General features: G+C 36.6%; 1 protein-coding gene across 1 annotated transcript; it reads right to left on the minus strand.

Moving 5' to 3' along the window:
* Positions 1-324: 324 nt before the first annotated feature.
* Positions 325-15,115, minus strand: LOC104915100 (FERM domain-containing protein 3-like). Its single transcript, XM_031557326.1, has 9 exons — positions 14,711-15,115; positions 13,836-13,923; positions 12,197-12,285; positions 11,938-12,001; positions 10,840-10,928; positions 9,466-9,540; positions 8,833-8,901; positions 3,684-3,805; positions 325-2,750 (listed from the first exon to the last, which is right to left on the minus strand). The coding sequence occupies exons 1-9, from the start codon at positions 14,728-14,730 to the stop codon at positions 2,638-2,640; spliced, it is 729 nt and encodes a 242-aa protein (XP_031413186.1). The 5' UTR covers positions 14,731-15,115; the 3' UTR covers positions 325-2,637.
* Positions 15,116-15,403: the final 288 nt, after the last annotated feature.

A 15,403-nucleotide genomic window follows, 5' to 3' on the forward strand; every position in this document is an offset into this window, starting at 1 on the left:
AAAAAAAAAAAAAAAAACACACAGAATAGACCTCCAAAACCTAAGTCATGAGAACTTCAGATTAGTTTTCTGAAGACAGACATACCAAACTGGAGAAGGGAAGGACGTGCTGCAAGAGTCACACAGACGAACAGAAAAACTAATGGAAAATGTTCAGGATATATCCAGGTACACACGCACACAGAAAAGAAAAAAAAAGAAAAGAAAAGAAAAGAAAGAAAAAGAAAAGAAATATTACTATTCTTTCTGTAGAGAGTTCATTATTTTACAATGACTAACCAAAAAAAAAAAAAAAAAACCAGAAAGAAAAGAAAGTAAATTATGAAAACATTCATCTGTAGGAATCCCATTTTGCTTTATTTTCTCTCCCAAATCTGAAGAAATCTTGAGAAAATCATGACTTAAAAGTGTTGCTTGTGATGCATAATTAAGAAAATGGATTAGCTGTCATTTATTTCAGCAGCAAGTCTAGCCTGCAAACTACCACCAACATACTTTTTTAAACAAATCCCTGTATTTTTGGGGGGATGTCAGTGAAAACAGTTTCATTGACTTGCAAATTACAAACTTCCAGTTAGTTCCCAGTAATGTAAAAATGAGGTAATAAAATTGACATGGGCAGAAGTCTTCTGTTTGTGCATGAAATGTATCATCCTTATTCTTGTAGCTCTTCTTAGACCTACTAGCTAAGATACCCCAATTTGGACGAGCTTGTCATCTGACAGTGACTGTAACTTCAGTGAGACATCAGCTCCCAGCTCCTGAATCCTACCTCTGAAACATTCTGACATTTGAGTGCCAGTTTCTCTCACAGAAGCCAAATGCCACTTATAACATGACTACCAGCTGCTTACATCTAGAAGGCAGATACTCTGAGCTTTCACCAGTTTTCCATTGGCACACTTGCTGTCTAAGTTGATAAAAGAAGTACTGACTGGTGGTCAATCTATCAGGTTACTCACCTAAATAACTATACTTTTAAAGAGCAAAAAAATACTTTTAAGTAGGAACACCAGTCCAAATCTGGAGGTAAAATTTGTAATTGGACACCTGTACACAGCCCTTAAGGGCTGGGTGAAGATTTAGATCTTGAGGAATGAGGTAACAACAGGAAAACTCACTTTTGCTGTCATTCTAACAAATTTCTGTTTTCAAATCCCCTCATCTAAATGTCAACTGCTAAAATAAATACTAAACTGTTATCACAGACATCCATTATTTTAATTCCCGTGAACAGTAGTCATTTATGATCATGATTATTTAGCATACATTTTCTTACCTGAAGATAAAATTTCACATGGGAGAATGGCTGTAGTTGGTTTTTTTTTTTTCATATTTGGTTGCAATATGAATTTTTACATTTGAAAAGATTATGCTAAGGTTGTTTAAAATCCCCTACAGACTGCTAGCACAATCTCTGATTGCTTTGTTCCCTAGCAACATGAGTAATTGACAAAAAATTTTCCCTCTCACCTGGCAGTTTCTGATAGCTCAGTTTTGAACCTTTCCAGCAGCTTTAGGAAGAAAAGGTGCTTTCTCAAGCCAGCAATTAAAAAGGATAACACCACGATCACCATTTTTTCTGGCCATGTATTTTGCTTGCAATATCCAAAGCTGATATGAAATTAAGAATAAGCCAAGTTTTGCTCAGTTAGAAGAGAAAAATTGTATTGTCTCGAGTCTGTCCAAGACATGAACTGCCAGCAGCACTGTGGCCAGCCTTCCTGATGAGTTGCCTGCCTCTGCCTACACAGCGTTAGTGCAGCATCACATGAAAGTCTTGACCATCAGCAGCTTGAATGCAGGTTTAGCATCAGACCTTGCAGAGGTACGAGTGTGGGTCCTGGAGGCTGCATAAGCCAGCCTACACAGCCTGGAGACAGCTGACCTGCCCTATAGCCAGCTCTGGTACGGCTACACTGTGCTCAGCAGCATCTACAGGCACTTTGGAAAAGAGATTGTCAGATTGTCCGCCCCCACCTAAGGCCTCAACATCCAAAGAGTTGTCAAGGTTGTTCAACATGTGTTATGCATTAAAAACAGTTTGCCACTGCAGTTATGTCAGCCCCAGAGCTGGCTGCCCTTTCTCTCCCAGCCTACAAGATCCTGCTCCTGCCCTTGCCTTTGGCACAGCACCTTGCCTGGACCACTCTGATGAATTTCTTAAAGGTTGAGCCAGCAAGAAGTGGGACACTGAACTGTTATTATTAACATTTTAACTCCTTGTACTAGTTCACTTCAAGGTGATTAGTGTTGGTGAAAGGGAGATGGTGGAACACACAGCAAAAAGATGCACACAGGCATGGCATGTGGGAAGGTGAGAGGAGAGCTGGTATATATGTCCGAGCTGTAATATCAGCTTAGACTGCAATTTGATATGCCCCAAGTCCTCTGCAGGAATATACTGTACAAGAGCTGAGTACCATTATTTGGCAGTTAGTGGTATTAGACTATGCATATTATATTCTACAGGAAACCCATGAACAAATATTTCTTTTGAACTGTAATAATAACAACAATTTCCTCACCTAAAAGGAAACATGACTGTCTAGCATATGTAACATATGTATTTGAAGCATATCTGCACTCTCTAGTGAGCATATAGTAAACGTAGTCAGCAGTTTCCAAAAATGGATTTCATTGCTTAGAGTTGTAAGTAAAGCAGCAAGCTGCTGTAACTCTGCAGTAGTGGGAACTGGAGAGCAGGAAGGAACACGGTAGTTGATTCTTGGCTGCCAGAAAGTGAATTCCTGTAAGAAACAGGTATTTCACAGCAGAGGTAAATAAGTAATTGATAAAATTAGCTACCTGCCACACAGCTATTACTACTAATTATTATAATCTACGTACACAGACAATTAAGTCATGCTATTCATACAACATTCTGTGCTAAACTCCAAACAATGAAAAAAACAGGATTTCACATGACACCTATATAATGACATTCAAAACATACTCCAAGAAAATGAATACAGTTACAAAAGATCAGCTGTGCTCTGTTTCCTGTTAATTAAGTACAACAAATTAGCGATAAAGGTTGCATTTCCCAGCTTCTGATTCTATTAGCTTGCTATCTCTCAAGTAAGAAACATTTTTGTTTAGTTGGCTACCTTTTTATTATAAACAATGCAATTATCCTCATTTAAACTGACCAAGATGTTCACATCATTATTTGTAAGGACTGCATCTCAGAAAGATAGGAATTTAATGCAATTATTAAAATATCAAGGACTGAACAAACACTGAAAAGCCTTGTTCTACAAAATCCACTTAAACCAGTGTTCAAATAACACCTGCTTTTGTTCACAGAATTGGAGAATTTTTTCCTAGTATTAGAACAGAAATAAACTAAAATACCTAGAAATATACTGCAGATATTGTTTAGTAAAGGAGTACTACCCCAAAATTATTTACCTTCTTCTGTTTCACAATTCTAAGAAAAAAAAATGATAAATAGAACATTTAATGGCAGTAACTTTCCTCAGAAAGTATTCTGCATGAGGCTTGTGCACAGTTCTTTGTGCTAGTGATCATTCTTCAGTGTGATATACAGAGCCTTAATGGTGTATTCCTAATAGAAATCATTAAAATTTTTCCTAAGTCAGTAACAAACCAAGATGTTTCTCTGTGTATTTTCTAATAAATATTGGTAATGTTTGCCAGGAATCAGAAAACAGTCTCACCTTCATCTAAAGGAACTTCTTCCTCCTCACATGGAGAAGGAGTAAGTGGCTGCAAAGGTTCCATATTAATTATGAGTTGCTTGTTCAGGGAGGGAGAGCTGCGATTCTGCGTAATGCTGGTTCTAAAAGAACAGGGAAAATAGGGTCAGTTTATTCACAAAAAAAAAACAACTAGAGTCAAACAAATGTATGCAATTTTGCAAAAATTATGGTAGGCCTTGAGATATCATAACAAGCTCTTCACAATGAACACAATGAACATGGGCTTTTGCCCATGTTATGTTGCACCCTTTGCAGACAAACTTTTCAACATCAGAAACATAAGAGATGTTTTTGAGCTCCGTGCAGCCTGTCACCTTCTGATCTCATGCACTATTGCAGCGTGTTGCTCCTCTCTGCACCACATGGCAGACATGAGTATTTGGCTTCAAGGAAGGCAGAGAAGATATAAATCATTTTGCATATATTGTTACTTTGCCTCTGGGACTGAGTGAAGGACTTGTTATGGCCTGAGCATTGCAAACTAAAGAATAAAGCAACAACTCCTTGCAGTTAATATATAAACAGATATTTCATTCTTAAGCACTGCAAATGCTTCCTCTAGACCATGTCTTCAGTTGCTCAGCTGGGTTTTCTTTCTTGTTTTACTTGCCACTAACAGATTTTCCTAATAGTGGATGTTGAACTTACTCAGGAAATTTTAAGGAATTTTGTTGATTTGCTTCACCACATGGCTTACTAGTCTAAAATAATGTCACTGAGAAAATAAAATGATCCTTCAGAATAAATTATATAGAGCCTACATGTTACAGGCCTGAACCAAGAGCTGAGCCATTACATTTTAAAATATTTATTTTTGACAGAAGCAAAGATGAAATTAAAGTGGATTCTCTTGAATCTTTGACTTCAAATGGTACATAGATTTGCATTTAGCATAGCCTAGTAATACTGTTCATGTTGTGTTCTCTCCATCCATCCTCAGCTTTCTCTAAATTAGGTTCTGACTCAAAACTGCAGGTGAGAGATAAGGAAGCAGACCCAAGAGCAGAGCTGAAGTTTCACAAGTACGTTTCAAGTTCAAGAAAGACAACTTACAATGACACACAGATAAACAAGCTCAGTAAAACACATATGGGAAATGAAGAGAAGGGACTGCACGTCACTGAGGATTTTGGTAAACTAAGGGCACAGACGTCCTGTTCTAAGTCACATTACATGTCACTAAATATTCTGTGTGGATAAGAAAGACTTCTTGTTCAATTACTATGATTCTCTTCTTATTAACATACACCCAAAGCAATATTTGTCCTCATTTGCATTAGAAAGAGCAGTCTCTAACAACTATTTAATTTAAATTTTCACTATCCAGAGAAGTTTTCCACTAACATGACTGTTAACTATAATCACTGCAACCCATGCACCTCTGCAACCTTTTTGTCTATCTACTTGATCTTTGTGCTTGTTGAAACAAGCTATGAAGCAATTCCTAAAATGGGAACTGTGCCTGCTAACACCTATGAAGCTCCTATTCAGTACTTATTAACAGAGATTCCTCCTTCAAGAATGCCCTGAAGGCAAATAATAATAATAATAATAATAATAATAATAATAATAATAATAATAAATTGAAATTAAATTGTTGAGTGTGTTTGTCAGAAAAAAATTGCCACTGCATTAATGCATTGTGACTACACATTCCAGCAGACTTTCAGTCTACAATTTTTAAATGTAATATCCAAATACAACATTCTACAGGAGCCACCTTAGATTTCTTTCTCTCTAGACATAAAGAGAGGGAGGGAGACATAAAGAGAGAATGAGGGACAACATAAAGGGAGAAAAAAAATTATAATTCTTTCTTTATAACTACAATTACACAATTTCTTCTGGCTGTTTTGCATCTAAAAAAAATGTCATTTTCAGGCCCAAAATCCAAACTTTTTTTTTTTTTTTCTTTTCTTTCTTTTTTTTTTTTTTTTTTGAGCTGAAACTATTATAGTTTATGATTTTACCTCTCTATTAGAAGGTCAAGCTATATATCGTTCTTCCCCATTTCAAAACCTGCATCATAAAAAAACTTCACATCACTAGTCTTTTTCGTATTCAGTCTAAAAAGCTGAATTTGAAGGTACCATAATATTCTAAATGCAAGCAGTTGTAGGATGGTTAATCGTAAGAAAATACATGCTCGTATTTGTAGGTGTTAAGTCTGTGTGGCATTGCACTATAACTATTCCAAGTCTGATTTGTTTCTTTATTTACATGGAAAGTTTCAACAATGTACTCCTTATAACACTGAAAGCAAATAAAAATGTAAGATAAAAATAATTTTACTTTAAAATCTTTTTATCCTACAGAAAAAAAAGATCCTGCAGAAAGTAGGCAGCAAGATACTTCCTTATCTGAGTAACTATTTAATTTAAAATTCATTTTTATGCCCATGTATTCTGTCCCAAGGATGGACTTGTATTCTGACATTCTGCCTTCTGTGTTCCCAGATAACACTGTCTAGAACATCATTTACAGGTTTTTAAAATGTGATCTGCAAAAACATATATAAAACATATCTGCATGGGCTTAATATTTGTTGCATATTAGGGCTAGGCAGCATATTATATTTTTTGCAAATATATTTCTACACTTTAATAAAAACAGTCCACTTTTCTCTCAAGTGTACACGGAGTTTCAAATATAGTTTTAAAAGGCCTCCTTGCCACCCTGACAAAAAAAAAAAATCCACACAATCAAAATAAGGATATAGCTGCTGAATATTCAGAAAATTAAGCACAATTTTTAAGAAGTTTTTAAATAGCATTATAGTCTCTTTTCTCCTCTGACATATGATAAAGAATGACAAAATGTTCTTAAGCAGCACCAGGAGAGGTTTCGGAAGGGTCTCTTCACAGAAAGGTTTTGCCGAGCTCCTTTCCACCATCTACCAGTTCTCCTGATAATCTGGAGAGGTCCCAGAGGATTGGAGGCTTGCCAGCATGACTCTCATCTACAAGAAGGGCTGTAAGGAGGATCCAGGGAACTACGGGCCTGTCAGCCTGACTGTGGTACAAGGAAAAGTTATGGAGCAAATCATCTTGGGTGAGATTACATGGCATATATGTGGCATCCAGGGTATCAGGTCCATGAAAGGGTTCATAAAAGAAAGGTCCTGCTGACCAACTTCATTTCCTTCTACAACTCAGTGACCAACTGGTAGATGAGGGAAAGGCTGTTAATGTAGTCTACCCAGACTTTAGCAAAGCCTTTGACACGGTCTCTCTCAGTATTCTCCTGGGGAAACTGTCTGCCCATGGCCTGGACAGGCATACCATTGTTTGGGTAAGGAACTGGCTAGAGGACTGCGTCCAGCAGGTAGTAATTAATGGAATTTTTTTTTTAAGTCCACCTGGTGATCCATTACAAGTGGTGTCCCCCAGGGGTCAGTACTGGTACCCATCTTGTTTAATATCTTTATTGATGATCTGGACGAGGGCAGATCAGGTACCCTCAGTAAATCTGCAGGTGACACCAAGTTGGGAGGTAGTGTCAATGTGCCTGAGGGTAGGAAGGCCCTTCAGAGGGATATGGACAGGCTGGATAGCTAGGCTGAGGCCAGTGGAATGAAGTTCAACAAGGTCAAGTGTCAGATCCTGCACACTGGCCACAATAACCCCATGCAACTCTATAGTCTTGGGGATGAGTGGGTGGATGACTGTAAAGAGGAAAGGGACCTAAGAGCGTTGTTTGATGCTCGGCTGAACATGAGCTGACCGTGTGACCAGGTGGCCAAGAGGGCCAATGGCATCCTGGCCTGCATTAGAAATAGTGTGGCCAGCAGAAGCAGGGAGGTAATCATCCCCCTGTACTCAGCACTGGTGAGGCTGCATCTCAAGTATTGTATTCAGTTTTGGGCCCCTCACTACAGGAAAGACATTGAGGCCCTGGAACATGTCCAGAAGAGGGCAATGAAACTGGTGAGGGGTCTGGAGCACAAGTCTTATAAGGAGCGACTGAGGGAGCTGGGATTGTTTAGTCTGGAGAAGAGGAGCCTCAGGGGAGACCTCATCACACTCTACAGCTTCCTGAAGGGAGGCTGTGCTGAGGAGGGGGTCAGCTTCTTCTCCCAGGCAACAAAGAGGACCTGACAAGTTGCACCAGGGGATATTTAGATTAGATATAAGGAAAAGCGTTTTCTCTCCAAGAGTGGTCAGGCACTGGAATGGCTTGCCTAGGGAGGTGGTGGAGTTGCCATCCCCGGCAGTGTTCAAGAGGCATCTGAATGAGGTGCTACGAGATATGGTTTAGTAGCTTAGTGGGTAGTAATGGTGATAGGAGGACAGTTGGACCAGTTGATCTTGTAGGACCTTTCCAACCTTGTGATTCTGTGATTCCATGATCATGCACTGGAACAGGCTTTCCTGAAGTGGAACTGGAAGTGGCATTCCTGAAGAGATTTTAAGAGATATGTGGATGTGGACCAAACATGTCATGAAACTCAATAGGTAAAGATGGTTGGACTTGATGATCTTGAAGGTCTTTTCCAACCTAGATGATTCTATGAAATCTGATTTTCTTACTAGCCTCTTCAGAAAGAATTTATTATCTTTAATTAGGTTTTGACAATTTACATTGTCAGGGCAATAAGGAATGAAGACTAGAAAGAATTCGTTTGCTCATAAAGTCCAGATGATTACTTCTAACAAGTTAACTTTTTTTTTCTTAAAGAATGAACATTCTTTAAGAGCATTTTAAGCTTACTGGACTATGAAAAAGCTATTAAGTATACCTTTAAATATCCCCATATGTATAAACGAAACAGAATCTTTTGAAACTGGAAAAGAATTGGGAAATAAATGACATTATCTGTCAAAATCATGTAACAACATACTATGTCCAAACACAGAAAATAATACAAGCTAATTATCTAACCAATTAAAGCTAGCTTAAAAACAGCACAAATTAGCTTCCCTTGTGTAGGAGACAATACACAATTGTCAAAATTTTCTCTCACAGGCAACACTCATTTCCAAATGTCTCAGCATGGAGGTTCAGAATGACAGTCACTACACTCCACAGAAGAGAAAAGAGAATGTCTCTGCGGAGTGCAGAAATTCTCTTTTGTACCTAAACTGTAATATTAAATGTCTAGACATACCTGTGAACTTCCGGAGGTTCCCTCTGGATTTTAGAGCTTGCCTCCACCACCTCTTTGGCTACTTTTCCACTGCATTAAAATATGTATTATATATTCAAGCAAATAAATATTAAGATGAGCTCATTACATGACAAGAACTATACATGCATGAATAATTTATGTATTTTTTTAAAAAGAAAATGAAAAGAACAAAAAATGTCTAAAATTAAAAATTCTACTGATAAATTATCTGTAAAGCTACTGAAGAAAAAGAAACCTCTTGTAATTGAATGTTATGTGTTACTTAGACCAACCCAGTAACACAGCCCTTTTCCAGTGTCCAGCAACACTGCTCTATATTGAACACGATCTACACTAGCCATGCATCCTTGTTTCTTAGAAGCTACAACAAAACAAGGTCCCCATTACGATGGAACTGCCCTTTGACAAAAGTCTGCATTAAGTTTATTTTATTGGAGACACAAAATGGACAGTACAAACTATTTTCAATCCTGGCTTGAAGTAGGTTTGAAAAGGTCCTCACGAAGGAAAAATATTCCATTTGCCAAAAGTAATATCTGCATTTTTGCCATAACATTTGTTTTTTAACTTTCTGAAATAGTTTGACATGAAAAAGAAAAAGGAAGCACCCACCTGTAACGAAATCTGCTGCCTTTAAAAAATATTTTGCTGCTGGACATGGTCTTGATCTGGCTGGATTTTGCATACCTTGATGAAAAAGAACAAAGGCTGTTATATTTTCAGCACTGAAGAAACTGGATACGCAAAACTGATCAAATTCATTTACAATCTGTGCTATTTTTATACAACAAAGTAGTACTCAATAATTTGACTTAACAACTTTTTTTAGACCTATAAACGGATTCGTATATGAAGTGTCACACAAAATAATTCAAACAGTGCAGAATAACTGAACATAAAGTTCATAAAGATTACCTGGATAGGAAAACATGAAAATGAAATGCAAACACTTGCTGCATCTCTAAGGACTCTCATTCTTAAGACAAAATAAAGACTGCAATAAGCCAACAACACTAGGGCAATTTTACTCTAGGAGAAGACAACATGGTTATCATTTCCACTTTTCCACTAATCAAACAAATATCAAAGAATACAGAAGCAGTATATTTGTCTCTAAAAGCAAGTGGATTTATGGTGTCTCTATGCTGTCAACTTTAAGGACCCTGCATCATACCATCATACCACTCTTCCGTAAACACAAAGTATGTAGCAAGCTTTTATCTCAACAATCAGAGTCTGACCTACAATAATCATGGAAGAGTACAACCTCAGGCATGCTATTTCTTTGGTGCACAGTGGCTTCAAAATGGCAGACTGATTTCATTTCAGCCTCTCATTTCTCAGATCCCAGTGGACAATATTCTATGGCTTGTAAGTAGTTGAAAATAATCACAACCATTAACTGAGAGCCTGGACCGAGTCATAACTAAAACTATTTTTCATCGTACAGATGAATTAGCAGCTCTATTGTAGCACCTCATATTTCTGGTGTTCTCACTGAATATACTAATAGAATTAGAAGGATACATTATCGGTATTAAAATAAAAGAAGGAATCTCCTCCAAAATAAAGCAAGTTATTAACATCCATGGTAGAAGATACATTCTTTCTGTGCAGTTATGGGTAAGGATGAGGATACACCCCTTACATCATCCCCTTTGTGTTACTATGTCCCTACAAAGAAAGGTTTTTATAAAAATAATAATGCAATAGTATAAAGAGAGACTAAGTAGCAGAAAAAACTACCCATCCAAAAGGAAGCGTTTCTAAACAAAAGTTCAATACCATATCCATCCAACATCACCATTCAGTTTCTAAACACTTTATAATACTGGCTTATAAAATAATATTCCGTCTGAACATGCATATTTTTTGTTTTCATTTTTAATTCTAATAATGAAACAGAACATTTCATTTTGAGTAATCTTCTAGTGACACACATATTCTTTTCATTTTAGTACAGATGAAGATTGCAGTTTTACTTACTTGTAAAAAGCCTGGTTCTCCACCCCGCACTTCCAAAGATGCTTGCAGGCTGCTGGTGTTGAGGTATGGAACGTCAGTACAGCCTTTTTCTATGTGCAAGAAAAAGAAGACAAACAAAACAAACAAGCTTTTGAAATCTGAAAAAAAATGAAGCATTCATACCTAATGGCTATTAGTAATAATCAGATAAACTGGAGACCAAGTTTTCCTGTGTATCCTCCATCTATAGTTCGCTAAAAGAAATATATACCATATGTGGCTGGTAATCAAACTACTTGAGCAAATTTTTCAAAAATAAAAAGGAATGCTCTGAAGGGGTAGAGAAGAGCATATATATACAAGTGACTTCTGAGATAAATCTCTCCTGACAGCCTTCAGCCCAAAATCAAAGTCTTTCTGTTCAATATTCCACCATTATATAGTTGTTGCACTGCTTAACCACCTACTTCTCCCCTGTTCACTATGTCCTATCACCAAATACTCCTTGCTACCATGTAAACAGCTCCTGCTACTTCAGGAATTGCTTCCTTCCATCCTTTTCTGCTCTTCACTCAGACTGCATCCAAAGCCATAACATTGGGCTAAATCACTCTGCCCATGGGAAAGAATGATTAGAGCATGTTGTAGGGAAAATTTCCACAATTTTAATTGTAAGAGTCCAGTGACAGTACTCTAATTAGGACACACTTCATTCTAGCTAGTTGAGCAAAATTTGAGAAGGTGATTCTAAAAAGATGAAAATATTTTGCCCTGATCCAGGATTCAATACCCATGAGATGCTGTTCACGCTTTAGAGTAGGCAAGTAGAACTTTAGTGTTTTAAAACCCATTAAAACTTGGCTCCATAGACAATCAAAACCAGGTGCAATCAACTCAGCACTGCCTGCAGGTTAAGTAAGAAACATCTCAATCTCTTGCAAATAAGACACTCTTCTGACAACCAACAATATTCATATTCATTTGCATTCCATTTTAGAAAAAAAAAAAAGAAATATAATTATCATTATACTTCATAGAAGTTTAAGTTTGGTTAAAAATGATATATTTAAGTTGACTCTAAATCAAATACAGAATTTCTGTAAAAATATTAAACTTCACCTCTTTCTGAGCTCCAAACACATAAAAAGTCTTGCCTTCAAATTTCAGCTTACAGACATCACACCTAGAAAGAGAAAAATAATTTACTGTAGACAATAGACTGAACTGCAGGTAAGAAAAAGAAACATGATGAGGTAAAAGAAGGAATATCCAAGTGGTTCACCTTAAAGAAAGTAAATACAGGTGAAAATAATAGAAAGAAAGGAAGACACAAGAGAAAAGAAAAATCTTCAATATTAATGCACTCTTACATGCTTACCATTTTAACAAATGAATTCGTTTGTTCCCCTGAAAAACTACAAATCCTGCAGCTGTGAATCCTAAAAATGTAGTTGTTCCTGTTGAGTCCTTGAAAGAGGAAAAAGAAATATAATTTGTCTTTATCCAGTGAGACATCTGTTACTAATGCAGAAGTTATAATTACTTTATAGGCTATCTGTACTTTATTTTCCTTTTCAAAATAAATTGTCTTCCAAGTTGTACACTTCAAAGCAACAAATACTTGATACAAATAGAGGTGAAACAAGTCTCATATATGTCTATGTGTTTAACAGAGTAACAGAATTTCTAATGTGATGCTACTTTTAAAAAACATTTATTAAAGTAAGCAAGTACTCTCGAATATAAACCAGAACATTTAGTAGTCTTTAAGTTATGAAATACCAGTTAAAAAAGAATTTAATTACATAATAGAAGTTTTGCCCCAGCTTTTCTGAGCAAAGAATCAGGTAAGTTTGGTATTAACTGGAGTTCCTGCCCGTCCCAAATCCCAGACCCTGACCTTGTTAAAGTGTATTGGGCTTATTGTGTCTTATGCTCAATCAATCTAGAAGATAAGAATAATCAGAAACTTATTTGTTTCTTGGTAAAGAGACGAACAACTGCAAGGAACATCTTGCAAGGGGCCACTGCACTTTGTAGCTTACTTCAAGAAGTCTAAAAACTTTTCCATGATTTCAGGCCATGAACTCCTGCATGTTCCCACTCTATAAGTCCTACTACATAGATAGAGAGAAGGTGCTGAATGAATTCTCATTCTGTCCTAAGTGCCAGCATAAGAGATGTCCTCTGAAAACTGCAGCTTTGAATTAAAGTTTACAGTGTCACTGACTTCACTCATCTCTTAATCAGACCCTGTATTTTGCACAGTAACAATACTCCAAGCACATTATATATGAAATCTGAAGCAGCTTTATGTTAGAGGAAACTGCTTGAAGGCAGTCATCATCAAGGCAGCCAAATGGACAGCATTGCACACTTCTGTTCCTTAACCAAATTAGACAGTATACAAGGTGGACTAAAATCAAAAGCAGCAATGAAAAAATGAAGCAGCAAACATTAAAAATTAACAGACTGCAGAGTATGTGGATAAAACCAAGTAATTAAAAACGTAGGTGTAAGGGACAATCAGAACTGGAAGTAAAGTCGCCTTCCTTTAAAGAACCACAAAACAATCACTTAATTTTCATAGGACTTACATATTTTGATGGTATTTGAAAAACTATTCTGCCAAGGTCTAATAATTTGCTTCAACTTCTGGACAACAGTAAGCCTGAATCTTGAAATTCCTGGCAAGAAACTATTTAATACCTGGAGCATCTATGAAACCTTCGCAGTAAGTGCAAAGAAACTATCAAGCATAGTCATAGTTTCTGGCATGACACTCTACTATATCATCCTGCCACAGTCTGGTTCTTCTGCAGAGACCTTTTCTTTGATTGTTGCACGGATTCAAAAGTACTTCTGTGGCCTTAAATGCAGTACAAGGGATAAGTTCTTTTATAACTGACTCCCTGTTTATATCTAAATAAAAAATAAAAGATCTAAATAAATTCAATTAACGGCTTTTTATTAAATGTTAGTCGTTTAAAAAAAAAACAAAAAACAAAAAACATTACCTTGCAAGGATGAGGATCAACACCATAAGTTTCTAATGAATGTGCTTTCAGGAGCAACTTAAATTCAGAAACAGCTGGGCTCTGACCTCTGAAAACAAAAACTCTTTATCAAATATAAATAATTTCAACAATGTTCAGTTTAGAATGTAAAGGTATAAAACTTTAATGTCACTTCCGGAACTGAACTACCCAATGTTGCATCTTTTCAGGTAAATTGTTTTTTAACACCTGTTGGATACAAGCAGTATTCCGCAGTTAACCAGAGTCATCTAATATCTTGCAGATATCTCTTGTCTTTTGATACAGAAGCACATCACCCTGAATATTAAGTTTCAGCATCTTTTTCCCACAAACTTTTTCTCCCAAACTCATCTAAAAAGATTGTCCAGATTAACAAACATTCATTCCAGCATAGGGCATAAACACAGCAATCATATTACAGTTCACTCGATACACCTAATTATAGCAGTGCTTGTTTCCACTGTGATAGTTTAGAATCTGTCAGCATTTCCATTATATGCCCCTATTTTTAGGGTGTCAAGAAGCAACTGTCAAAGCCTCAAACATGGCATACAAACTTGAGTTATGAAATTTTATTATTTTGTTTTAGCTCCTCTAAGTCATGTTACTCTCAGCCCTAACATGGATTTGCAGTGCCTTTTTGACAGTGAGTTGTTCTGTTTAGATATTTGTATTGCTAAAGAACATGACTCTGACAGGTATACAGTTTTGTGACAGATATACAGTTTTATGACAAGCACTGCTCAGGACCCTTAGAAAGCTAGGCCTCATAAATCCTTCTCATACACATTATCCCAGAAATGGAGCACTGACAATCCTTCAAGAAACATAGGAATGGTCATACTTAGACGTACCCCTCCACTTTGACTCCCATTCTCACTCTGTTTCCTGTGCCACAAAGGAATGAGCAATGACAAACAGTCAGAGCAATGATGTAGAATAATTTCTCTCGTAGCAGTTTCTGCCATCCCTAGAACAACTGAAAATTAAAAGATTCTGACAGACAAGTTTCAGCAACCAGCCCAAATTCATCTGAACTCTGAACAGACTATTCGAGCATACTTACGGATATCAAATCCTATTTTGAATCTACCACATTAATGCCTTGTGGCAATATCAGTGTAATTAACTTTTGTTGTTAAAAGGTTTTAACTCATTCTTATCTGGACTCCACTGTCTTTTAATTCCCAAAATGGCTTTTGGACCTACTTGGTACTACACTACTTGCATTTCATAATTATTTTTTTATATATAAAAACCCACAAAAATTAAAGAATTGCATTAAAGAATTCACCAATATCTAATAGAGAAGAGCATGTATCAAAGGGAACACAAAAAATTGGAAATGTGCCATATGCACAGCTACATATTTAAAATGACAGTATGAAAGTAGCAAACAAAACCAAACATGTTTATTTTGCCCAATTAATTTTTTGATGGCTCCATTAAACATTTTCTGTTCCTTTTCAATACCAATACATCATAATGGTTGAGTTCTGATAGAGCAAATTTTTTCATGTACCTGCCAACTGCAAAGAATAAAAGTA

This window comes from Meleagris gallopavo, chromosome Z (assembly GCF_000146605.3).
Source record: "Meleagris gallopavo isolate NT-WF06-2002-E0010 breed Aviagen turkey brand Nicholas breeding stock chromosome Z, Turkey_5.1, whole genome shotgun sequence".
Classification (NCBI taxonomy): Eukaryota; Metazoa; Chordata; class Aves; order Galliformes; family Phasianidae; genus Meleagris; species Meleagris gallopavo.